A 27626-nucleotide genomic window follows, 5' to 3' on the forward strand; every position below is an offset into this window, starting at 1 on the left:
CCCAAGATTGGCAATAAGGCAACAATGTCCACTCTCACCACTTTTATTTAATATAGTATTGGAAGTTCTAGCCACTAAAATAAGAGATAGGAGATAACACTACACACCTATCAGAATGGCTAAAATAAAAACAGTGACAACATCAAATACTGGGAAGAATAAAGAGAAGCTGCGTCATCAATATTGCTAGTGGGAATCTAAAACAGCAGAGCATTTCTGGAAAACAGTTTGACAGTTCTTTTTAAAAAAACTATGCATGCAATTACCATACAACCCAGAAATTAGACTCATGGGCATTAGTCTCAGAGAAATAAAACTGATATTCACATAAAAGCGTATACACCAATGCTTAGAGCAGCTTTATCTGTAATAGCCAAAAACTAGAATCAGCTCAGATATCCTTCAAAAGGTTTAACAAACGATGGCAAATCTATACCACTGAATATTACTCAGAAATAAAAGGAATAAGCTATAAATGCAGCCACTTGGATGAAACTCCAGGTAATTATGCTGAGTGAAAAAGATAGTCCCCCAAGGTTATATACCATAATGTTCCATTTATTATAATACTTCTGAAGTGACAAAATTTTAGAAACAAAGGACAAGTTTAACGGTTGCCGCGGTTTAGGGAGGAATGCTAAGGGCTGCAGGTAGGGCCCTTGCTGTGATGGGTCCGTTCAGCACCTTGACTGGGATGATGAACGCGCCAAGCTATATGTCTGATACAACTGCACAGAACTAAATGCACATATATACACACACACACACACACACACACAAATGACGAAAACAGCATGTGAGTCTACAATGATCTCAACTGAAAAAATAGTCACTTCCTCCCTCTTCTTCATAAATATAAAGTTGTTCCCACCCCCTTGATACCAGTAAGTCCATCTTGGCACCAGTTTCTGCTGAGCTTCCATGTAGTGTTTGACTCTTTCTCAATAAGAGCACCTGCGACACCCATCAGTAGGTCAGAATCAGCCATGAATTCAAGCCTATTGGCACATCATCCTACAAAACAGTCTCTCCGGAAATATCTAACCAGAATCTCACCAAGCCTGTGGACCTCTTTCCGGTTTAAAAAGAACAAATTTAATGGCATAATGAGAAAACAAAAGGGTAGGACATTCTACAGGACAAGTAACATGGAAATCATTTTAAAAAATTGATGTATGGGACTTTCCACTTGCTTTCAGCTGTCCACACATATACACATACAGACGCATATGATAGATAAAGCAACTATGCCAAATGTTGACAACTGTTGAATCAAATGATGGGTGTATTACTGTGGTATTCTTTCTACTTTTTTGTTTGCCAGGACATTTTCTTAGTAAAAAGTTGGTGGAAAACAAACTCCGCTGGCCACGTGGGGATGGCATGGTCTTTCAGGTGCCTTCCCATTGTGATATTCGAACACTGACGTTCAAATCTTGGCACTGATATTTGTTACCTGTGTCTTCCGAGCCTCGTTTTTTTTTTTTTTTTTTTTTTTTCTCATGTATAAAGATGAAGGCTTTGGAACAGTTCTAAAATTCTGTATATCTTAAGGTCAGCAGAGAAGTTGATTCTAAATCTCTCAATAATCCATTCACATCATGAACAATCCTGATTGCCAGCACATTTTTTCTTTCAACATGAATCTTTCAAACAGTAATTTAAGAAATTTCTCTCTTCTTCTGGATCCAACAAAGAGAGAAGGAAGGAGAGAAAGTGTTCTTCAAATATTTGAAGAATGTTCTTTGTTCGCCCATCACCTACCTCCCTTCTGAAGCTAGTCATTTCTAGCAAGTCAAATCAATATACCATTATATCGTATACCATGTGCAAGCCTCTTTAGCCTTTCTGTTATCAAGATTTAGTCGTATTTGACTTTCCTCTGTACCCTTTGCCGAAGCCTGTCAGGCCAAGTTTTAGCCAACTTGCTCCTATTGCTCTGAGCTGCCCAACCAGTGTGTCTTATCCAAGGATAAGTCCCAAATTTGATCAGAATTCCAGGCATGACACCATCATTCTCCTTCCAGGATATAAAGCTGAACATGATTATGCAGATTTGTGCCGACAGGTGTGTTTGCCCTTAAAGCCCAGCTTCAGGAGCAGAGAACTGAAAACCCATCTCCTCTCTCAAGATCTGAGTATCCCAGGAGAGAGGCTGCCCGAGTAACGCAGGAAGAACAATGCAATGGAAGTGATCTAAAAGCTACGAGCTTAGGGTACACTGGGCATGTGGATTTTAGTGTCCATCCTAACAAACAGACGAACTTATGAGTCATTTTCTTTTGTAGGTGCTCTTAATAAAATGTACATTTTTTTTTTTTTTTTGCGGTACGCGGGCCTCTCACTGCTGTGGCCTCTCCCGTTGCGGAGCACAGGCTCCGGACACGCAGGCTCAGCGGCCATGGCTCACGGGCCTAGCCGCTCCGCGGCATGTGGAATCTTCCCAGACCGGGGCACGAACCCGTGTACCCTGCATCGGCAAGCGGACTCTCAACCACTGCGCCACCAGGGAAGCCCTTATTTGTTTTTTTTAAGAGTAGTTTTAGATTCACAGTATAATGGAGAGGAAAGTACAGAGGTTTCCCATCTACCCCCTGCTCCCTTACATGTAGCCTCCCAATTATCAACCCCTCTCATCAGAAAGGTACGTTTGTTACAAATGATGAACCTACATTGACACATCATAATCACCCAAAGTCCATAGTTAACATTATGGTTCATTCTTGGTGTTGTACATTCTATGGGTTTGGACAAGTATATAATGAAAGGTATCCATCATTATATTATTGTAAAGATTATTACTTATCTGAGCTAGACCTGGATAACCTGCTGCAACCTGTACACCAGCACTTGCTGCTTTACCTTGCACTTTGATGTTACGGACACAGCTTCTTCCCTTAAACTTCATAAACCAGCTTCTGCTAGATTCAAACTTTTCTTCTGCAGCTTTCTCACCTCTCTCAGCCTTCACAGAATTGAAGAAAGCTGAAGCCTTGCTCTGGCTTAGGCTTTGGCTTCAGGGAATGTTGTGGCTGGTTTGACCTTCTAACCAGACCCCTAAAACTTTCTCCATATCAGCCATTAGGCTGTTTCACTTTTTTTTTTTTTTTTTTAAGTCATTCATATGTTCACTAGAGTAGCACTTTTAATGTTCTCCAAGAACATGTTGTTTGCACTGGCAACTTAGCTAACTGGTGTAACAGGCCTAGCTTTTGGCCTGTCTTGGCTTTCAACATGCCTTCCTCACTAAGCTTCATTATATCTAGCTTTTGATTTAAAGTGAGAGACATATGACTCTTACTTGAGCACTTAGAAGCCATTGTTTGGTTATTGGTTATTGACCTAATTTCAATATCGTTGTGTCTCAAGGAACAGGGAGGCCCGAGGAGAGGGAGACAGACAGTGGAAGAGCCACTCAGCTGAGCAGTCAGAACACAGACTTTTATCCATTAAGTTATTATCTGGGTGCAACTTGTGGTGCCCTAAAACGATGAAAATAGTAACATTACAGATCACTGATCACGGATCATCATAACAAATATAGTAATAATGAAAACGCTTGAAATATTGTGAGAATTACCAAAAGACACAGAGATACAAAGTGAGCAAATGCTGTTGGAAAAACGGCACTGACAGACGTGCTTGATGCAGGGTTGCCACAAACCTTCGATTTGTAAAAAACGCAGTGTCCATGAAGTGCAATAAAGCCAAGCTCAATAACATGAGGTCTGCCTATATTGCGTATATACAGGCATATAGGGGTCCAGACTATTGTAATAGGAGAGAGTGTCTGACAAGGGACAAGTGGAGATTTATGGCTGATGGGCAGGGAGAGGGAGTGGATGGAAAATTCCTAAGAGGAATTTGGTTAGGTGCCAAGGATGCGGGGGCGGGGAGAAACTTGGTTTAAGATATGAAAGGTGGGGAGATTTTCAATATTCTCAAATTTCTCAATATGGTCAATATTCTCCAATCCTGGCTTAGCAGGATTTTTTGCGAAAACTGGGCTCTGCAGGCCAAGGATGGGACCAAGGAGGAGGCCTGGATGAAGAAAACACTCAGAGGAGCCTGACTAACGTTTGGTCAAGGTGGGGCTTTTTGTCAATACTCTGCCACTTCCGGTGGCAGGAAAGTGTTCCTAACAAAGCATCATTTGACTCAAGGCTTAAAGAGTGAGAAAGAGCCTGGTGAGGAGAAGGGAAAGAATAGTCTAGGCACAGAGGAAGAAAGTGCAAGGGAGAAGCAGCAAGAAATCCTGGATTCCACACCCCGTTCAGCCTCCCATCTGAGCCAGTGTTTCTTCCTTTGAATGTTCTGTGAGTCTCAGAGCTGTGACAGGCATACTAGAGCCAGGAGTCAGGAACCCTGTTATGACTGTGCAACCAACTGCTCATGAGGTTTCACTGAGCATCTCTGGATCTGAACTTCACCATTTAAGACGAAGAAGTTACTGGCATTGGGGCTGGGGATCTTATTCTGGGGCCTGTACTGCACATTGCAGGATATTTAGCATCAATGGCCTCTGCTCAATAAATGCTGGCAGCGTTCTCCAAATACTGTAAAAACCAGCAATGACTCCCTCCCATACACATAACCAGATGTCCCCCAAATTGGGGGGGGAGTGATCCTACCTTCTGCTGAAAATCACCTTGTAATCACCAGGATTCCTTGTAGCTCTCTATCGCTTCATTCTATCTGAATTGTAAATCCATTCTGGAAGAACCAACCTCATCTTAATCCATTCTCCCTCCCTCCAAGCTTCCCCAGAGTCCAGAGAATTAAGTGGGTGGGTAAGTAGCATCCCATACTCCTGAATGTGGGTGAAAGAGACAGAAAGTTCCAGCTCTTTCCTCCGGGAATGTTCTTACGAGCCAGAACTAGAAACACCCCCCTTGTGCCTTGACTGATAGAAGAAGAATGGGTAATAACCCACCAGTTTGTAGCAGATGAGGATCAAAGCAAGAGGGAAATTTTGAGATAAAACTCTCCAGAGCCTGAGCATTTAAATTTTTTCCTCTTTGGAAATTAAACTGCTGATCTTTCCAGGTCGTCCTTTACAATCTCTGAGATTTTGTTAGGATAAATATAGGCAATGAAATCCTCCTACAGCAAAATTCCAAGTCCTAAAATGCTGTATTTTCTCTTTGTGTGAGAAATAGATTTAAAATGTATAAATTGTGTCTCTATACATATGTAATACATTTTCCAAATTCTGTTCTGCTATTCAGAGTAGGATATTTTGGACTTATGTTGAAGATAAATGTATGTTGATGTTTTACAGTATCTCCTGCAGTGCAGCTACTGTTTAGTGGCAGCAATAAATAATAACCACTGGCTCTAATTGCTTAGAGAATTGCCAAGTGATAATCTGTGATGTAATTAAGTAAAAGAAACCAATGTTGTCTTTAACCACCTCCATTAAATGATTCCCTACAGAGGCATCTGACCTTCCATAAGTAAAGTTACCTTAAGGGGCAAAATTAACCCTCTAAGCACACTCCCTTAGCTAGGAAAAGTCAACCAAACCCTGCCGTTGGTTTTGTTGTTGTTGTTAAATGAACTATGTAGAGCCTATATTTATTTTTTTATGAACGTTTCAAGAGTTACCTTTTGTTTTGATTCTGATTCCCAAAATAAACAGGGTAAAGATATGAGCTTGTGTTTTGACTGGGGGTCCGTGAGTGAGTTCATGGGAGCTTCCAGGCCACTGGTTTGGGAAGAGGGTGCAGGGAGAGGGCACTGCCACTCTTTCATCTCCATAACCCACTATCTGAATTGGGCTGGGCTGGGGCCCAGGGAATGTGCACGTGGAACCTCTTCTAGGAGAATTCTAGAAATTCCCACATCTCTCTTCTGACACGTCTGGTCCTGCCAGGTAACTATTATAGGCACAGCACTCAAGGTCCAACCTGTCTTCTGAAACCTCCAAAGGGGATTTTTCGCTGAAGTACATGTTCAGTTCTGGAAGAAAAGTACGCGGGGTTTGCAAAAGGCTTGATCCTTCTGGGCATGAAATATATTTATCTTAGTTTCAGAAGGATGATCAAACTGCTTGTCATTATTGCAATTTGTGAACCATCACAAGCATTATAGGAGTTGATCAAGACCAAAAAGTTCTCCTGTCAGACTAGCCTCAGTGGTGCCAAAGCTCAGAGACAGTATAAACAGTGGTAAGGGGCTTCCCGAGCCTGATAGCTGCGATGGTCATGGGAGCCTTATATCTTTCTCTCTCTGAGAATCCAATAACCTTGAGGTGTCTTGAGGAAGATGAAACAGCTCAAGGGTGATAGCCAGAGAGAGGATGCCTATCTGGAAACCAGCCAACAAGTTGTATTTCTATCAGAGTAGATTATAAAGCTCTCCTGAATATATTATCTACAAAAATAAGCTTTTTCTTTCCATTATGTAATGATTTCCTTGTGGCTCTCTCCTTTTAATCGTGCATACATTTGATTGCTTGCTGCTGTTTAAGTAGCTTATGACTAGAAGGCTAGAATTTTCAAAAGGGGAAAGGATAAACCAACTTTGAAAACTTCAATCAGATTGCAGACTCCCTGAATTCAATCAGTCTCTGTTAAAGCTTCTGATGTGAATTACCCATATTTTTCAGGGTTGAGACTCCTAGTTACAGGCAACTAAGTTTAGAACCTTGGGACTTCTCTTGGTTTTAAGATCTTGCTATCCTGCCAGAAGACACTGATCTCTTCATTAAGTACAGAGGTTTGGAGTTTTCATTGGAGATGGGCAATTTTATGAATTAATTAAAATGATGAGATGCTGCATACTTCCAACTCAAGTCACAGGTATGCCTTCCATGAAAGGTAACATCTAGAGTTGTTTTGCTAATGCACTATTTAGTTCAAACTGTCTTGCACACAGTTTGTGATTTCAGAAAGGAATCTCTTGATTGCAAGAGTGATTGCAGCATATCACTCAGAGGGAAGGACCTCAGGAGGGCAAAACCATTCCAAGCAGTGTAGTACCATGGGAGGTATGTTTCCCTAAAATGCCTCCTCATCTTATTGTCCAATGTCTTACCCTGAAAGTGATTTTATGGCTATAAGAGTCAGACAGACTTAGAGGAAAGAATATTCCATTTCAAGCAGTGGCAAGTACACTACCATGAACTCCATGCAAGATCTATAAATATCAATTGAATTCCACTGTAAGTAAGAGTAATGTGGCCACTCATATTCATTCACCCATGTCAGAGGAGATCTTGCTGTTTGTGACCCCAGTTAGGCTGATATGATCATAGCTCCATGTCTAGTCTTAAGTGCTTTCTTTGCATTCTTGAGACTCTTCCTAGTTTTTACTTTTCTGAAGCTCCTCAGCCAAAGAGTTACCAGAATAGATAAGCATGAAACTAATTTGTCATAGTCATTTAGTAATGGATGGAATGCTCAGAGCTCACTCCCATTGGGGTGTTTTCTCTTCCATGGCTGCTGCTCCCTATAGGCCCTGGCCCAATCCCCATCTAGAGGGCTAATGAAATAAACCTCTTCCCTGCTTGCATTTCGGCTGTCTTCAAGTGGTGTTTTGGGACCAGTTCTTTCCCAGTGGGCTAAGAATCTTGTGGTATACCAGCCTTCCTATCTGTAGACATCCATCTAGCATTTATTATTAACTGTTCTAGATTGTAATCTTCTTACTGCCCACACTAACCTTATGTGAATACAGCCACGGCCCTCTCCTAAACCAAAATTAATCCTTTTTTTAAAATAAATTTATTTATTTTATGTATTTAGTTTTGGTTGTGTTGGGCCTTCGTTGCTGAGCGTGGGCTTTCTCTAGTTGCGGTGAGTGGCAGCTACTCTTTGTTGCGGCGCGCAGGCTTCTCATTGAGGTGGCTTCCATTGTGGAGCGTGGGCTCTAGGCACACGGGCTCAGTAGTCGTGGCTCACGGGCTCAGTAGTTGTGGCTCGCAGGCTCAGTAGTTGTGGCGCACGGGCTCAGTAGTTGTAGCTCGCGGGCTCTAGAGCGCAGGCTCAGTAGTTGTGGCGCATGGGCTCAGTAGTTGTAGCTCGTGGGCTCTAGAGCGCAGGCTCAGTAGTTGTGGCTCACGGGTTCAGTAATTGTAGCTCGCAGGCTCTAGAGCACAGGCGCAGTAGTCGTGGCTCACGGGCTCAGTAATTGTAGCTCGCGGGCTCTAGAGCACAGGCTCAGTAGTTGTGGCTCACGGGCTCAGTACTTGTAGCTCGCGGGCTCTAGAGCGCAGGCTCAGTAGTCGTGGCTCACGGGTTCAGTACTTGTAGCTTGCGGGCTCTAGAGCGCAGGCTCAGTAGTCGTGGCTCACGGGCTCAGTACTTGTAGCTCGCGGGCTCTAGAGCGGAGGCTCAGTAGTTGTGGTGCACGGGCTTACTTGCTCCTCAGCATGTGGGATGTTCCCGGACCAGGGATAGAGCCTGTATCCCCTGCATTGGCAGGCTGATTCTTAACCACTGCGCCACCAGGAAAGTCCCCCAAATTAATCTTAAAGCCTGGTTTTCTTTCCAATTCTTGTATACATGGTACTTAGTAGCATATTATTTTATAAATATGAGCCATGATGGAAAAAGGGCTTAAGGACATACATCTGCCATCACTGCTCCTATCAATGAGCATAAGAGGCATTGAAGAGGAAGAAAACGTACCCAGTGGTGCTCCCAGAGTGGGTTTTGTCTATTTTCAGTGTTTCAAAGCTTCCAACAGGTTGGTTTAACGTTTGCCTTCATTCATTTACTAAGAATCATTTATTCAGCATCTACTATGCATAGGTACTAGTGATTTACAGGGATTCAAAGACAAATACTATACACGTCCAGCCCTGATGGAGCTCATGGTCTAGGTTAGAGAGGCAAGTGGTCCCTTCTTGCAAAGAGAGCAGGAAACATTCTCTTCTGCAGACATGGCTTCTACTTAGGGTGATATTTCATCACTTGAGTGGCAGGAATGCTGACCCCACACAGCCATGCACTTCTAGGCACCCCCTTGACAGCCCCGAAGTCAAGTCATATTAATAACTAATAGTATTGTGCGTTGCTGTCCTGGGTGCTGATCCTTACCGCGTAAGAACTAGATACAACTAGAGCACCTCTAACGCACTTCCTACCCGGCAGAGCTCCTTTTGCCCTTAGTAGCACCTCTGACCTTCCTCTCTTTACATCCACATTCAGCTCTCACTTACTACATTGCAATGGCCTCCTCTTAATTGGACTCTGTGTCTCCAGTCTCCTAACTCCAATCCACACAATCTCTGTTACCAGTTCAAATCTTCCTAAAGCATAACTGCTGTTGCTCCCTCACTCTGCATGAACAGCCAGCAGCTCTCCCAGCAAGCGGGATGAAGATGGATCACGATTCTAACCTTATTGCTACATTCCTTTACACGTGCCCCAGCGGCACTGGCAAACGTGCCACTGCTCCCAATACATCAGTCTCTGCACCCTCAGAACTTACTGTTTACATGGCCCCTTCTGCCCTTTCCCTTCTACGTCCAGCATCCAAAGCTTCCCATTCTTCACAGCCCAACTGAAGATGTTCTGAAACCCCCCAGCCATGGGCGACCTCGCCTTATAACTCCCAAACACTCTGCAATTCCTGTTACTTTCCACCTGATATCATGTCCACTTATGTAATCATGAAAACCAACATGTCCATCAACTCACTCTATGGATAGAACAAGTCAGTTGCTCTATGACTCTGTGTACATGAGCTCATGTTATCATTACCAGGGAGGTAGGTGCTATGATCCTCTTTCTACAGATGAGGAAACTAAACCACAGAGAGAGAAAACTCACCCGCTAAGTTTACACAGAACAGCTGAGATTTGAATCAGTCTGCTAACTCCAAACCCTATTCTTTTAATGACTATGCCTCACTGCCTCCCATGTATGTATTTTTTAATGTCTTCTACTGGTTTCCGTCTGCTAGCAGAAAAGTAAAAAATATCCTTTTATCTTATGTGTCTTCCACAGAGTAAAATTTTGTCATATCTTTGAATAAATGCCTTCCTGATTCCTCATCCAGTTCTAGGTACTTCAAAACTTTTAAAATAAAACATTGAGTGATGATACATTTCATTAACTGTTTAAGTGAGCAGATAGAAGCATTTGATGTTAATTTCATTCTCTTCAATTCTTGGGAGAATTTAGAAGCACTTGGACCAAACGTAACAAAATATTGTTTTTATTTATTCAAACCATCTTCTCATTTAAAATAAAAAACCCTGAATGGAGGCAACCCTAAAGGATGAATTCATTGTTTGTGTACACACACACACACACACACACAGATGATTTATACACTTGCTCACCACAGAAACACAAACAAGGAAAAACCCTGGCAAATTGGAATTTGAAAACTTTAGTTTCAGTTTTAATGGTGGATATGAATACTTTGCATTCTTGTGTCTATATCCTGAGATGGATAGGCCTGTCAGGATTGGTCTAAAGAAACAGTCTCTTATCTTCATACTTTGAGTGAGAGAACACTGCCTTCACCATTTACATCACTATTTTCTCTATACTAGTTCAAAAGCCGGGCCCTGTTCTTAGACAAGAACATTACCCTTTATGTCCGGTCCTCCATAAGCAAATGCTTGAATTGGAGGTGAGTTGGGGCTCCCTCCCTCCCTTCCTACTCCCTCCGTTTCCTCTTTTTTCTTCCTTTCTTTCTTTCCTCCTTCCTTCCTTTCCTTCTCTTTCTTTCTTTTTCTTTTCCTTTCCTTCTTTCTTTCCTTTCTCTCTCTTTCTTTCCTTCCTTCCTTCCTCTCTCTTTCTTCTCTCTCTTTCTCTTCCTCCTTCCTTTCTTCCCTGCTTTCTCCTTCCTTTTCTTTCTTACTCCTCTTAATCATATGAGCTTCATCAAACCATACGAGGCAGAGTTAAATCCCAGGCTTCTGTTCTCTGGGAGACCATCCCTGCTAAGAAAAGTAATTAACTAATTGACTTTCCAGCTAACATTCAGGGTAATACATTTAAGATTAAGGTCTTGCAAATATTAGTTCTACCACAGCAAAGCTAAACATTTTTGTTAGCGTCTTCCTTGACCTAATATTATCTGAACACAATTATTTTTTTTACTTTTTCTTGATTACCTCATTTAGAAATATAGATTTGTTTGCCTAGATGCATAGTGACACACAGAGACCAGCCAGCTGAAACCTGATTCACATACAAATTATTAGAACCCATTTAGGAAAGTATATCACCCGAATTCCCATTCCAAACCACTTATCAAAGACCCTCAGCCCTAGAAGAGGAGAAAATAGGTTCATCTGGACAGAACACAATGGAGTTTTGCACATTTCCTATTGTCCTGCTGTCATCACCACCATGAAAGCAGTGTAACCAAGAGGGGTATCTCTCTATTCCATGCAAGTACAAATACTGCCTCCCATCCTATTGGGATGAACTTTCCAATTCACAAAGCTCCTTCGCACATGTAATTTTGCATAACTGTGCTATAGCCCCCTACATGGAGAAACAGGAAATCACCCCACGTTGGACTTCAGTCTTCTACACAGAGTTGCATGCTTGTTGAGTGGCAGAGCCAGGATGCCAAGCCCTTGAGTACAGACCCTTTTGCCACTTTACTCAGAGGGTTCCTGCCATGTCTAGAGGCCAAAATGCATGAGAAGAGTTGCAGAGGGAGCACATATTCCTCTCCATGGCGGCTTAGGCAACGTTATCAGAAAAGGGGCAAAGTAGGAACTGTGAAAGTCAGGCTGTGGTTATTTTAGTAATTCACTTTGAAAGAAACTTCAAATGGGATGAAGAGATAAAGAAACATACTCAGATGCAATGTTTCTGCACCTGCTGCAAATAGATATTGGCGGCAAACCATCTGCACAACTAGTCTGTGGTTTAAGGAGGAACCTGAAAATCTCCAAGCGACAGTCATAAACACAATGATATTGATTGTAAAGTGAAGAGGTTTCAAGAACTGGCCCAAAGAGCTTTAACTACTAATATTAACAGACTTCTTGCTGTTATAGGCAGAAGAATTAGCATAGAAATATGCACTGTGATTTCAGAATTAACTAAGAGGCTTCCCACCACTTTTTCTGAGAAATAGTGTCACTGGCAACCACATCATGTCTTTAAGTGGTTATCTGATCACAGGTAGTCTCTTTTTTCTTATATGAGTCTAGCCCTGGGATCTAGGTTCTAAAATCTCCACTAAAAATTCAAAGCACAAAGGAGTCACTTCTTGAAACTTAAATATCTTCTTATAGATAAAACACTATTTTGCATCGCATTTATTACGCTGTTGACTTCGATTTTAAAGCCTCAGGTGGCAATGTTGGGTGCTCAATTCATAAAAACAACAGTAGAACTACAAATGTATCAATTTTCATAATCTCTAATTGCTCGTAATATAATGATGAACCGCCACATATAAACCATTAATAAGTCCTAATTAATACAAAATTATCCTTCTTTTGAGACAAGTTCTTTACATTTCACTGGCAATTTGCAATTCACAGAGCTTTCGCACATTTTCACATTTGAGCTTTTCATTATCAAACTAAAACTGATATAATCCATAGCTGACTGTGTAAATGCCTTGCAAATTATAGAAGAAGACTGAAAAAATCTAAGTATCCACTTGTCACCTGTTAGTTCATTTTGAGATAAGTGCTCAGCTACACTGATAGAATTGCGATTGTAGGCAATACAGAAAGTAATTTCCCCCCTCTCTGGTTTATTAGCATTAAACCACGCTATAAGTCTAAATGAGTTGGGAGAATGAGGAAATTCCGGAAATTCCGGAAGAGGTTCATGGAAACTTACCATGGCAGATTACGAACTCCAGTACGCAGTTTAAAAAAGTTAACTTTTTACCTAGAACCATTGTAGATTTACAGAATTGTTGTGAAGATAGTACAGAAGGTTTCCCTATCCCCTGCATTGGGTTTTCCTTATTATTAATATCTTACATTAGTATAGTATATTTATTACAACTAATGAACCAATATGATACATTATTAGTCACTAAAGCCTATGCTGTATGCAGATTTCTTTGGTTTTTACCTAATAGCTTTCTTCTGTCCCAGGATCCCATCCAAAATATCCCATTACATTTAGTCTTCATGTCTCCTTAGGCTCATCTAGGCTGTGACGGTTTCTCAGACTTTCCTTGGTTTTTTATGAACTTGACAATCTTGAAGAGTACCGGTCAGGTGTTTTGTAGAATGTTTCTCAGTTAGAATGTGCCTAATGTTTTCCCCTTGACTAATCTGGGGTTATGGTTTTGGGGGAGGAGGATCACAGAGGTAAAGTATGATTTTCATCATCATATCCAGGGGAACTACTCTCAACATGATTTATCTCTGTTGATGTCGACCCTAGTCACCTGGCTGAGGAAGTGTTTGTCTGGTTTCTCTTGTAAAGTTTCTCTTTCTCCCTCCCTTTCCACACTGTACAAGATCTCTGAAAAAAAGTCACTATACCTAGCCCACACTTAAGGAGTGGGAAGCTCTGTTCCACCTCCATGAGGGTGGAGTAACTACATAAAGTATTTGGTATGTCAAATTATAAAAAGCTGAGAGGATTTCACAACTCAAAGATATCATAAATAAGAAAGAGGAAGAAGATGAGGAAATCCATTTGAGGAAGCCAGGAAGTAAGGAATTCAAGCTAATGGTCAGCTAAGATATAGGCGGTGGTCACACCCCTCAACAGGGGTAAGCCTCATGACTTGAGACCCATTCCATTCAACTTTTTGCTGCCCAACTTTCTAGTTCTTCTAGAAAAATGAAGTACTCAAACATTTGGAAACTATAGTGAATTCCAAAATTATTTTACTTTTCTCCTGGGATCACCCCGTAAGTATAATACTTCATTCATTGCAAATGCCTACCCATCAGTAAGGTTCTGGTCTTGAAAATGCATAAAATAGTTTTCAAGTTTCCAAGAGTCAATGTTTCTTTCTTGGGAGTGAATACAAGCGGATACGTGATGGAAGAGGTGCTATCTCTCATTTACAGAGGAGTAAAATGCGGTAGCAATTAAGTGATTTGCTAAAGATCTTCATCATCAATGATGTCTGTCTTCACTATTCAACGAAAAGGGCTATCTCAAAATTCTCCAAAGACCTACTTGTTGTCAAATACAATAGCCCTTTCTCCTTCCTTATTCTCCTTCATCTTTCTGTTGCATTTGACTTGGTTACCTACCTTCTGGTATTGGGTAGCTATTAATTTATAACAAACCATCCCCCAACTCAATGGCTTAAAAAAGCAATCATGTACGGTTGCTCACACATCTGTGGGGCAGCTAGTGGTTATCTAGGCTGGGGTCAGCTGGGTGGCCCTGCTTCTTTCAAAGATCTGCTAGCTGGCTGGCTGGCTGGGGAGTCCTTCTTCTCTTCAGTCTAGCAGTCTAGCTGGGGCATATGTTTTTCCATGGCAATGGCAGAAAGCAAGAGAACAAGTAACATCTGAGGTCTCTAAGAGCTAGGCCCCAAATGGGTACAGTCATTTCAGTCACATACCATCAGCTAAAGCAAGTCACATGGCCAAAGGGCAAGAAATACACTCTCATCAGTGAGGTCAACACACAGCTAGTGTGTGGATGCTCAGAGAAGTGAAGAATTGGGGTCAGTAACGCAATCTATCATTTCCTTCTTGAAACACTACCCCCCTTTTTAAAAAACACATGACTATCATGATTCTCTCACCTTTTATTTCCTTAACCTTTCTTCGTTCAACCTCAGAACTGTATGTAAGCTTTACATAAGGCTTAGCTTTTCTAAGTTTCCTGATTCTCTCCATGTGTGTATTCTTGCTAAGAAAGCTTATCCAGGATCAGACTCTCTAATTCCCTAATGGTCATTTGTAGTTTACCATTGGGCATTTCCATGTTTTCCTTTGGAATTGCCGGAGCTCACAATCTTTGGTCTCACGCTCTGTTTAAATCAATGTTTCTTCCCAATACAAAGCTGTATCTCTCAAAAAGACTTGGGTCTTTAGATCATATTTGCTATGAATGCAAAAACAAAACTCAAAGCCCTAGTGAAAACTCACCCTACATTAAGGAATTTGACATCTCTAAAATTTAGAAGAGAATATATGTAAAAGAAAATGATGAGAACATTATTAAAAACCACTTCCTATGAGAAATGGTTAAAGTTACTAATATATATATTTTTTAATCTAGAGATTATATAGGGCGTCATGTCCACCATGTTTAGATAATTTAGTGTGTGGTATAGGAAGACCTGAGGTTCTCTTCTTTGTAGCAGAACTCTACTCAGTGGGTGGATTTTGCGGAGGAAAAGTTTTGCTTGATATAAGGAAGACATTTTTAGTAAGAAGAACTGTACAGAAACACAATGGGCTAATATCTGTATTTTTCACATGTCACTCCTCGTTCCTGAAATGTCTTACTCTTTTTCCCACTTATCCAAAATCCTATTTACCCTTCAAGGCTTAGCCCAAGCTTTCATTCCTCTGTAAGCTCTTCCTAATTACCCAAATTGTATCAATCCCTTTCAACTCATTTTGCTAATCTCCTACCCGACCCCAACTAAATTAAGGGCTCTTTGAAAGTAGAAATAGGACATACTATTCTATAACTTCAAGTATTAAACAGAGCTCTGAGCTTATAACAGCTATTCAGTAAATTCTTACTGGTTTTTTGTTTGTTTTGTTTTTGTTTTATTGAAGTATAGATGATTTACAAAATTGTGTTAGTTTCGGTAGTACAGCATAGTGATGCAGTTTTAGGTTTTTTTGCAGATTACCTTCCATTATAGGTTATTACAAGATATTGAGTATAATTCTTTGTGCTGTACAGTGAATCCTTGATGTGAATCTATTTATGTATAGTAATTTGTATCTGTTAATCCCATATTTAATCACATATTTTCTGATTTCCAGTCTAGAATCATTAGATTTGGTTATAATTTGGATCGGATTGAAATGCTCGGGAATCTGTTCATTTCATCTGGTTTCACAGGACGATACAGCTTCTGATTGTAATGACAGCCTGAAGGAAGTAACAGATTCCGCCAGCACTTGACATCCACAGAATTTAGAGATCCTTTAAGATCTTAAATTTTTAGCTCAAATAATTTGCTGGGAGAATTAGCAAAGTACGCCATCATTTCTTCGTGTCTGAAAATTATTTAAAACAAAAATCAGCTGGTGACTGGGAATATATGATGTGGAAGAACACATCCAACACTAGAGAACTGTCACTCTAGTTTGTATTCAGGTCTACCTGTTGTCATAGTTACTGCTGTACTGCAAGCGATTTCCTTCCTGAATCACATTCTGCAAACCTTCAATGAAAATAAGCTTTTCTTCTTGCTTTATTTTTCTCTATTCATGAGTTGAGGCTAAAAAATAGCATCAATTGCACAGTTGTTTTTACACTTTGAGCAAGATCTTAACCATACAAAAAGAATAAGAGGTTTAATCAAAACAAGTGCCTCTGATGAAGGCCTTACCTCATTTTTTCAGCAATATTCATTAAGTAGCTAGATACTGGGGCCACAACTATCATTATGGCCCAGGAGGGAGAGACGAGTAAGGGATGCATTTCAATGAAATGCAGTCAGGTCTGTGGTGGAAGCAAGAGACTAGAGACCCAAGGAAACACAAAAGAGAGACATCTTGTGAAGTTTGGCGTTCTGGTCAGATCAAAGGGAGGTTCCATCCTGTGATTCTCAAAGCATTGTTCCTGTGAAGTTTAGCAAATGTATTTTCTGTCACTTTGGGTACAGGACACTGGTGTTACCCTGCAGGCTGGGCTCACGGAGCACAGGAGTGAGGCAGCCGGTGCTTCACACACAAAGTCCTATCACCTGCTAATATTCATGCACAGCCTCTCCTTTCTGCTTTGGCTGCAGGAACTCCTTCATCGACATCCTCCGGGCCATCCTGCTGTCACTGGAAGTCCTTATTGAAGATCCGGAGCTTCAGATAAATGGTTTCATTTTAATTATAGACTGGAGTAATTTTTCCTTCAAACAAGCCTCCAAACTGACACCATCAATCCTCAAACTGGCCATTGAAGGGTTGCAGGTATGTTCAATGAATGGACCGTACGAGATAGTATGTGACTGTGTGCTCTTTTCTTATTGCAACCCAAGTAATGTTTGCCTTTGAGAATGGAAAAAGAAAACTTCAATAGAATCCACCTGTGAATACTCCGTATTTTTACCCCAGCCTGAGTTGAGATGATTTTTTTAAAAAAAATTAGCCTCCATTTTCATTAACAACTCTAAACTACTGTTACCACGGGCACAAATTACCTACCGGTGCGATTATGAATAAAGCTTGGAGGTGTTTAGCCAAATCCGTGTGAGAGTTCACACAAATTAAAACTAGAAAACATCTACTTTATGAGTGTGCCCTTATACTGCAGTGGCATGGAAGCTTTCCAGCGTTTCTGGAAGCATCTTTGCACATGAAAATATACCCGCTGGATCCTCACTTCTCTGAAGGCAACGTGCTGAGGTGTTTGTACTAAAGTAAATCATTTCAGTGCAAAGGAAGCATATGGAACTCTACTTCCTGTTTGGATGACCAGTTGTCAGGACTTTGGGGAAGGGGTTTTTGCTCTGTGTAGAGTTTAGGGGAGTCAGTTCCTGGGGTCCCTTCTACTTTTAAGGACCGGTGATTCCATGAAAAGTAGCAAACTCAGAGCTAAGCAATGCTGCTTAGCTTCCTGGTGATGCATTATCATTGTACAAAAGAAAAGGCATAGTTCAGGAAGATTCAGAATCGGCATAGATAAAACTCAAGTCCCTTCTTCATTTTGTAGGAAGATTGACTCCCAACCCACGGCAGTTATGTGCAGCTACATAGGTCACGAGCTATTTGTTAATTCCCAGATCAAGCAGCCAGTACTCAAGCTCTTCAAAGTACAAGACTGGGAAACCCATTTCAATCACCCATCGTACTCTAGTGTGATGAGTAATTGGTGGGCCTGTTTCTTAAACTGTGGCTGATTCACATTAGGCTCCCAGCAAATAGGCAGCATTTACAGGGCCTCTGATAAACTCATGTTTATTGAATGGAACTTATTTTGTTGAAAGGGTTTCCTATTTCAGAAGAGGAACAAGTACACACTGTTCCAAGAATGCCACATTATCCTGGGGAGTTACATCACACAGTGTATCGGGGGCACATTTTTAAATTTGCTTTTGCATTTCTAGGCTACAGAGGATCCTGCCTTGCCTTAAAAACATCTCAGTCATAGACTTGTTTGTCCTTTACTGTCAATCCCTTTCTCTTAGCTCTCTTTTTCTCCAGCGTCCTCTCATCTAAGCCTCTGAACATCTGATCTTTGTCTCCTTAAAGCTTTTATCAAAGGGAGATTTAAAGTAAGCTGCAAGGTTTATTTCATTCCCTATAATTATGCTGGCCATATTTCCAGGATTTTCTGTGGTGTAGTACAAGCGTCATATAATTTTATCTTTCTAAAAAGAGATAATTCATTACATGTGTAAGTAGCTGTGATTCAAATTCTACGTATTTATAAGATTTTTCATAAATCAGGAAGAAAAATGTACTTTTTCCAACCCTGTGTTCCAATTTTTATTTCTGGAAATGTGTGGATTATATAACATGTCCCCTGCCAACTTCTCTAGGCTAATGTGGGTCTTACTGAGTCAATGCATGCGAATGTGTTTTAAAACATAAAGCTGTATATAAGTTTGTAATATATTTTTACAAGAAATACGAGATGACCTTTTGTGGGGCAAAGCGAGTCCTATCTGGGCCTTCTCTCTTCATGTATCAGGGTCCGGGTTGAACTCCACAACGTCCTGTAGCTCTGGTTAAAGAATAGCCTCTACTGGGTGAAGGGGAGATGCGTGGGGTCAGGGTCAGAGTGGAGAAAAAGTACCTCCTCCCATCATCTCACAGAGCAATGGCCTGGACCTCTCTGTTGCTAAACAAGGTAAACTCCCTTGACTGTGGGAAAGCATCAGGCCTATCAGGCTGTCTGGACTGGGATGCAGCTTTTTCTGTGAATTCCGCCTGCCCAGACCCTGAAGACCTAAGAACTCTTAAAAAGGTGCAGACCCTCCTGCCAGGAGAAGGAAGCCAGTGATCCTAGAAGAAGCTGAGCTTGGATGTAGCTCCTCTGTCTGGGATATGGGCTCCTTGTCCTAACGAGCTTGTTGGCTTGGTTCTTGCCCTACAGTGGGTGGTCAGCTCTGGCCAGCCACTGGCAACTTCTCGCTCCAGGCTATCCTCTCTCAGGCTTTGCGGGAATTCAGACACCACGGTCACCTCTCTACCAGCTCTCCCAGGGACCTTTTATCACTGCAGGGATTGCTTCCATCCACAGTGTAACCATTAACCTCTTATGGCATTTCAAAAAAGTCCTAACTGATACTAGCAGAATTCACGTCTTTGTGGTCACACTGTGGTACAAGGAAGATCCCATACAGGTCTCCACTTGTCAGCCATGAAAGTTCAAGATAAATTGCATAACACCACTGGCATGGGTAAAGGCCATGGACTTCACTGGAGAAGAGGAAAGGGTCAGTGAGAGATGAGAAGTCACTGCTGTTCTTTTTCCTCTGCACCATCAGAGAGGCCCAAAGAGGTTCGAGTGTCCTGTAGACATGCAGGAGATTGCAGGGGAGGGAGACCCCATGTTCCAGTGAAGGGAACTTGCTTTCTCTGCTGTCCTGCCTTTTGTGGGGTAGACGTGAGAAAGTAACCTGGCACGGGGGTACTAATCAGACTACTTTTGTGCTAGGCCATCTGGTTTGGCGTTTCAGCTGTTCATAGGCGTTCTCTAGGATTACCTGCGGATCAACTCCTAGAGGATCTGGGGCCCTGAAGTATGGCAACCCCCTCAACACACACAGACAGTACAATACCTGCTGCAGGAGAAGGGGGTGGGGTGTTCAGGTTGTGAGGATTCAGAATCATTTTTGTTCAGTCCTTCGCCTGCATCACAACCTAGTTTCAAAACCCTGAGTTTTAGCTCCATTACCTCTGTTCTTAGTTCTCTATAAAGAAAGTTGTTCAGTGAGACCCTCAATTACTAATTGTTCCAGGTTGGGTTCTCTGATGAGCAGATTCTGACACAGAGATTAACATGCAGGAGATTCATTAGGGAACGCTCTTGGGGTCAGCACCGCAGAAGGGAAGCTACGAAGAATGGTTGGCAGCAGGAGAAGTTAAGCTGGGATTCAATCATTTCCAATGAAAGCTTCAGGTGTTCTGAAACTGAGATGACCCTTCAGAGTTGTCCCTGACTGGAGTCAAGGGACTGGACCTTTATATTCCCACATTGTTCAGTAACTGGGTGCAGGCCATCCTGAGAAGTGGTTGTGAGTTTGGGCAAAGCAGCTCTCTTCAGCCTGGGGCTCCAGGGGGTACTATTATCTGAGAATTTTCTCCTGGTAGCACCTCAAGCAGCTGGGAAATAAATACTCAGTCCTAAAGGGGGCCTGGCAGCATATCAGAATATCTACCACAATAAGCAAAAGACATTTGGAATACCCTGTAATGTAATGTCGAGAAGCTTCCTTTATTTTGAATCTGGATGTTTAACTGCTTTTTTTCTTGGTTATATACAGTCCCAATTTTCCCCAAGTGGAGTTGATACCATGTAATATAGAGGTGATGGGCACTGGGCTAGCAAGTTGGTGACAGTCTTCTGGTTGGGTCTACCAATTGTATTTTAATGCTTTAAAGGCAATTATAAGTTAGTAGAAGGAAGGAAATAATAAAGATTAGAGCAGAAATAAATGAAAAAGAGACCAAAAAGAATTTTAAAAACCAATGAAACTAAAGGCTGTTTTTTTTAAAAGATAAAGAAAATTGATAAACCCTTAACCAGACTTATAAAGAAAAACAGAGAGAGGGACCAAATAAGTAAAATTAGAAATGAAAGAGGAGAAATTACAACAGATATTACAGAAATACAAACAATCATAGGAAAACACTATGAACAGTTATACACCAACAAACTGAACAGTCTAGAAGAAATGATTAAATACCTACAAAGATATAATCTTTCAAGACTGAATCAGGAAGAAATGGAAAACTGAACAGACTGATTACTATAGTAATGAAATTGAATCAGTGATCAAAAAACTCCCAACAAGCAAAAGTCCAGGACCAGACAGCTTCACAGGGGAATTCTACCAAATATTTAAAGAAGAGTTAATACCTATCCTCCTCAAACTATTCCAGAAAGTTGAAGAGGAGGGAACACCTCCATACTCATTCTACAAGGCCAGCATTACCAAAACCAGACAAAGACACTACAAAGAAAGAAAATCAGAGGCCAATATCCCTGATAAACATAGATGCAAAAATCCTCAACAAAAATATTGGCAAATTGAATTCAACAACACATTAAAAGGATCACACATCCTGATCAAGTGGGATTTATTCCAGGGATGCAAGGATGGTTCAATATCCACAAATCAATCAATGTGATACACCACATTAACAAAACAAAGGATAAAAATTATGTGATCATCTTAACAGATGCAGAAAAAGCATTTGACAAAATTCATCATTCATTCATGATAAAAACTCTCAACAAAGCTGCTATAGAGGGAACACACCCAACATAATAAAGGGCATTTATGACAAACCCACAGCTAACATTATACTCAACAATGAAAAGTTGGAAGCTTTTTCTCTAAGATCAGAAACAAGATAAGCATGCCAACTCTCACCACTTTTATTTAACATAAGTTTTGGAATCCCTAGCCAGAGCAATTAGACAAGGAAAAGCAATAAAAGGCATCCAAATTGGAAGGAAGTAAAACTGTCACCATTTGCAGATCACATGATACTATATATAGAAAACCTGAAAGACTCCACCAAAAAACTATTAGAACAAATAAATAAGTTCTGTAAATTTACAGGACACAAAATTAATATACAGAAGTCTGTTGCATATCTATACACTAATAATGAGCTATTAGAAAGAGAAAGCAAGAATACAATCCCACTTACAATCAAATTTTTAAAAAATAAAATACATAGAAATAAATTTAACCAAGGAGGTGCAAGACCTGTATACTGAAAACTACAAAACATTAAGGAAAGAAATTGAAGAAGATGTGAATAAAAGGAAAGATATTCCAGGCTCATGGATTGGAAGAATTAATATTGTTAAAATATTCATACTACCCAAAGCAATGTGCAGATTCAATGCAATCCTAATCAACATATTTATGGCGTTTTTTACAGAACAAAAAATGATCCCCAAATTTGTATAGAATCACAAAAGGTTCTGAATAGCCAAAGCAATCTTGAGAAAGAACAAAGCTGGAAGTATCATGCTCCCTGAGTTCAAACTATACTACAAAGCTACAGTAATCAAAAGAGTATGGTACTGGCATGAAAAGAGATACAGAGATCAAATGAACAAAATAAAGAGCCCAGAAATAAATCCATGCACATATGGTCAATTGATCTATGACAAGGGAAACAAGAATATACAATGGGAAAAGATGGTTTCTTCAATAAGTGAGATTGGGAAAACTGGACAGCTATATGTAAAAGAGTAAATCTAGAACATTTTCTCACACCATATACAAAAATAAACTCAGAATGGATTAAAGACTTAAATGTAAGACTAAAACCTATAAAAATCCTTGAAGAAAACATAGGCACTCTGCTCTTTGACACTGATCTTAGCAATATTTTTATGGATCTGTCTCCTCAGACAGGAGCAACAAACGCATAAATAAACAAATGCGAGCACATCAAACTAAAAAGCTTCTGCACAGCAAAGGAAACCATTAATAAAACAAAAAAGCAACTTACTGAATAGGAGAAAATATTTGCAAATGCTATGTCCAATAAGGGGTTAATATCCAAAATATATAAAGAATGCATATAACTCAACATAAAAATAATCCAATTAAGAAATTGATAGAGGACGTAAATAGGTACTTTTCCAAAGAAGACATAGAGATGGCCAACAGGCACATGAAAAGATGCTCAACATTGTCCATCATCAAGGAAATGCAAGTCAAAACCACAAGGAGGTATCACTTGACACTGTCAGAATGGCTATCATTGAAAAGAGAAGAAATAACAAGTGTTGGCAAGGATGTGGAGAAAAGTACACTGCTTGTGGGAATGTAAATTGGTACTACGGAAAACAGTATGGAGGTTCTTCAAAAAATTTAAAATAGGGGCTTCCCTGGTGGTGCAGAGGTTGAGAGTCCGCCTGCCGATGCAGGGGACGCGGGTTCGTGCCCCGGTCTGGGGGGATCCCACGTGCCGCGGAGCGGCTGGGCCCGTGAGCTATGGCCGCTGGGCCTGCGCGTCCGGAGCCTGTGCTCCGCAACGGGAGAGGCCACAACAGTGAGAGGCCCACATACCACAAAAAAAAAAAAAAAAAAAAAAAAAAAATTTAAAATAGAACTACCACATGATCCAGCAATTCCATTCCTGGGTATTTATCTGAAGAAAACGAAAACACTAATTTGAAAAGACACATGTACCTCAATGTTCATAACAGCATTATTTACAAGAGCCATGATATGGAAGCAACCTAAGTGCCCATCAACAGATGAATGGATAAAGAAGACATGGTAAATATACACAATCGAATATTGCTCAGCCATAAAAAGGAATGAAATCTTGCCATTTTCGACAACACAGATAGACCTGGAAGGTATTACACTTAGGGAAGTAAAGAAGACAGAGAAAGACTGTATGTTTTCACTTATATGTGCAATCTGAAAAACGAAGCAAATGAACAAACATAAAACAGAAACAGACTTACAGATATAAAGAACAAACTAGTGGTTACCTGAGGGAAGAGGGTCAGGGAGGGGTAAAATAGGTGAAGGGGATTAAGACATACAACCTACCAGTTATAAAAAAGTAAGATGCAGGAAAAAAATAAAAAAATAAGATGCAGGGATATTATATACAGCAAGGTAATATAGTTGATATTTTACAATAACTTCATATGGTGTATAATTCATAAAAATATCTAATCACTATGTTATACACCTAAAACTAATATAATACTGTAAGTCAACTATACTTCAATAAAAATCTTTTAAAAATAAAATAAAAGACAATTCTATATATCCAACTAATCTTTGACAAAGGAGCAAAGGCACTACAGTGAAGCAAAGATAGTCTTTTTCACTAATGGTGCTACAATAACCAGACATCCACATGCAAAAAAACAAATCTAGACACAGACACAGGAGATGTAGGAGAAAGTCTATGTGACCTCGGTTATGGTGATGACTTTTTAGATACAACACCAGAGCCACAATCCAGGAAAGAAATAACTGATAAGCTGAACTTCATTCAGATTAAAAGACTTTTGCTCTGCAAAAGACAATGAATGATGACCAGAGGTTGTGGGCAGGAAAGGATGAACAGGTGCAGCACAAAGGAGGATACTATAACGACTGATACTTGTTGTTACACGTTTGTCCAAACTCATAGCGTGTACAGCACCAAGAGTGAACCATAATGTAAACTATGGACTTTGGGTGATTATGATGTGTCAATGTAGGTTCATCAGCTGTAACAAAGGTACACCTCAGGTGGGGACTGCTGATAATGAGGGAGTATTATACGTGTGTGGGAGCAGGGGGTATATGGGAAATCCCTGTCCCGTCCCTTCAATTTTGCTGTGAACCTAAAACTGCTCTAAAAAATAAAGCTTTAGTGAAGAAAAGGGCAATTATACTGCCTCTGACAACAGTCATCAAAAAAAATGGCATGTTAGGCTTCCCTGGTGGCGCAGTGGTTGAGAGTCCGCCTGCCGATGCAGGGGACATGCGTTCGTGCCCCGGTCCGGGAAGATCCCACGTGCCGCGGAGCGGCTGGGCCCGTGAGCCATGGCCGCTGAGCCTGCGCGTCCGGAGCCTGTGCTCCGCAACGGGAGAGGCCACAACAGTGAGAGGTCCGCGTACCAAAAAAAAAGGCATGCACATAGAACTTTGGTTATGTATTTCACAGGCTGAATTAATGAGTTATAATAATAATAATCATGTACAAAGACTGCTCTTTAAGGGGTCATCAGAATTTTTACATCAAAAATTATCTTGCATCAGCCAGTCATGAAATTCTAATAGTGTATATAGTATATATTCCTCCTTCAGAACAATGGGGTATGTCATTGTTTAGAATATTAAGTTGTCCCAGATACATAAATACTCTGTGAATATTAGTTCAAAAAACTTGAGTTAAAAATACTAATTTTGAGAATGCCTAGAAGTCACTTTCTCTCACTCTGCTGTTTCATTCCTTAAATGTGGTCAATAATGTCTAAAAGAGCCGTTATATCTGTTCATTAAAACTTGTTTAAATTTTAATCAAACAAAGTAATATTTATGCCACCATTTTAATATAGCAAAGCATTATTCTCAATTCTGCTCGGGAATTCTGGCAGAATAAGCAGCTTGCTGAAGTCCTGTTCTTGAGTTTTGCACTGTTTCCAAAATCAATTTTTGGAATTACTTCTTGTAAATCACTGCCACCCAGCCATTACGATCAGCACACAGCATTTATCAATGTTCAGCCATCCCAGATACTTAAAGATTTACTGTGCCGAAGTGTTTCACTTAGGAAGAGCTATAGCCTTTTGTCCCATAGGCTACTTACAAAATATCTGATTCCCTAAGGACCCAGATGTTTGTTAAGGGTTTAGAGAAGCTTACTTTTCACTCACCAGAGGAGATCTAGGAAGCACTCTTTTTGTTTTTTTCTCATTTCTGTGCTTATGTCATTTTCTTCTGGCCAGACACTTTATCAGTTCATTAACTCTTCGTTCCAGTTTAAGGTTTACGTTTACTGTGTGACTTTTGTTGTCATTTTTTAAAAAATGGTTTTATAATATTTATATCTGCTTTGATTTAAACTCTCCCAACAGCTTTGGGCCAGTCTAGTGTGAAAGGAGGTTCATTGCTTTTCCAACTCTTAACCCAAAGGTGGGAGGGGACTGCGGGCAAGGCTCAGAGGCTCAGGCAGCTGGGAATCATCCATCTCCTGGGCGTCCCTTTTCATTAAACTGTTTCTGATTCTGTAGATCTGGAGAAGAGCCCATGAGTTTACCCTTCAAAAACGTTCCCAGGTGATGCTACTGCTGCCGGTACAACCATGCCTTGGTGTAGGTGAGAGCAGAGTCCAACTATTTGGGCTTCAGTCCTGGCTCTGCCACTTTAAGAGCTCAGTCGAGTCATTTAACTCTTTTCAGTTCTGGTTTTGTTGTCTGTAAAAATGTGGTGTCTAAACAGTACTACCTCATAGGTTTATGGTAGAAATTAAATAGTGCATGAAAAGTGCCCAGGCCATAGTCAGTGCTCACTGAAAGGTAGAATGTTATTGAAAGAATGAGGAGGCCAGTCCTTATCTGTGGGCTCCTGTGCCTCTAATTCACGAATTTAAATGAAATGGCTCTCCATTGCCTCAGCTCTAAAGTTTGACCTCACCAGCCTGTTCACTGACCCCAAACAAGGGAGCTACCTTCTCACCTCAGTTAATGACTTGGGTCCAGCTTGGTGTCACTCGTTCAGACTGTGGCACTTGAGGTGTTTTTTCTTTCTGTTTATGTGTTGTGATCCTTTTAATTATCACCAGAGAGTCCACTCCCAAAGCCTCTGTAGCTGAGTGATTAATGGGGTCAAAATTCACCTCCTTCATCCTGGAGGACTCTTTTAAGCAGTAACATTTACAGTCTTTGATGCTTACAGTTTTCATATATTAAAGAATAGGAGATACAAACAGTTTGAAGGAAAAGGATATTTGTATATATTTTGCCAAGAAGGTTCTTAATTCATTCTGAACACTCCAGGGGTGCCTGAAGAACACTTTCTCTCTAAACAAACTACTTTCTCAGGCCACAGAGCTGTAATTCTGAGTTTGCAGTAGTGCAATATGTTATTATAGAAATATTAGAGGAATAAAATATCCTTTTTAATGCTCTACCTTGTTAAATATCAATTAAACTCAGGAAGACAATTAGAGGTAATGACACTCTGGTGATCCAGATGGCAGACAGGATGGCCCATTTAAAACAGTTCCAATTATATAGGTCTATCTCTGGCATATTTTTGATAACTGTTTTTTTCTGGACTCTCATGCATTATAGACCTAGCCAATGCTCAGATTCATCTATTCATGAAACAGTTACTAAGACCTGACTTTGAATCAGCCACAAAAGTAAACAGATACAGTCCCTGCTGTCAACAAGTCATCATTCAGAATAGAGGCAGATCTATAAACAAATGATGTAAACAATGTTGCATGTGCAGGAAGGGTCATATGTACCAGGTTAATAAAATCCCAACCCAGGCAGGAGGAGTTAGGAATGGCCTCCTGGGTGAGGCCACACCTCATCTGATTCTTAGCAGATGACTGTGGAACAGCTACATGAAGGCAGGGTGGGAGAAATTTCAGGTAGAGGAGATATTATGGGCAAAAATACAGAGGCAAGACATCACTCACTAAGAGAGAGAAGCAGAATTAATTTCATAATCCTGGCGTGCACAAGGGCCAGGCAAGCAGCTTGTATGCCCCTGTGGCATGCTAAGGAGCTTGGTCTCTTTCTGCAGACGTTGGGGGCCACTGAACATATTGAAGCAGGATGACACCACAGATTGATATTTCATCCGGGATCAATTTGGTAGGTATGAGGAGGGAAGATTCAAAGGCAGGGGAACCGAAT

The 27626-nt window shown here is 40.6% G+C and overlaps 1 protein-coding gene across 1 annotated transcript in view; it reads left to right on the forward strand.

The window, feature by feature from the left end:
• Positions 1 to 27626, forward strand: part of CLVS1 (clavesin 1) — a gene marked incomplete at both ends in the record, with an annotated part of 146613 nt that overhangs the window by 37900 nt on the left and 81087 nt on the right. Inside the window, one exon of the mRNA XM_079722789.1 lies at positions 16840 to 17014. Coding sequence (XP_079578915.1) covers positions 16840 to 17014 — 175 coding nt within the window. The remainder of the gene's footprint in view (positions 1 to 16839; positions 17015 to 27626) is intronic.

This window comes from Hyperoodon ampullatus, assembly GCF_949752795.1.
Source record: "Hyperoodon ampullatus genome assembly, chromosome: 17".
In the NCBI taxonomy this organism is placed as follows: Eukaryota; Metazoa; Chordata; class Mammalia; order Artiodactyla; family Ziphiidae; genus Hyperoodon; species Hyperoodon ampullatus.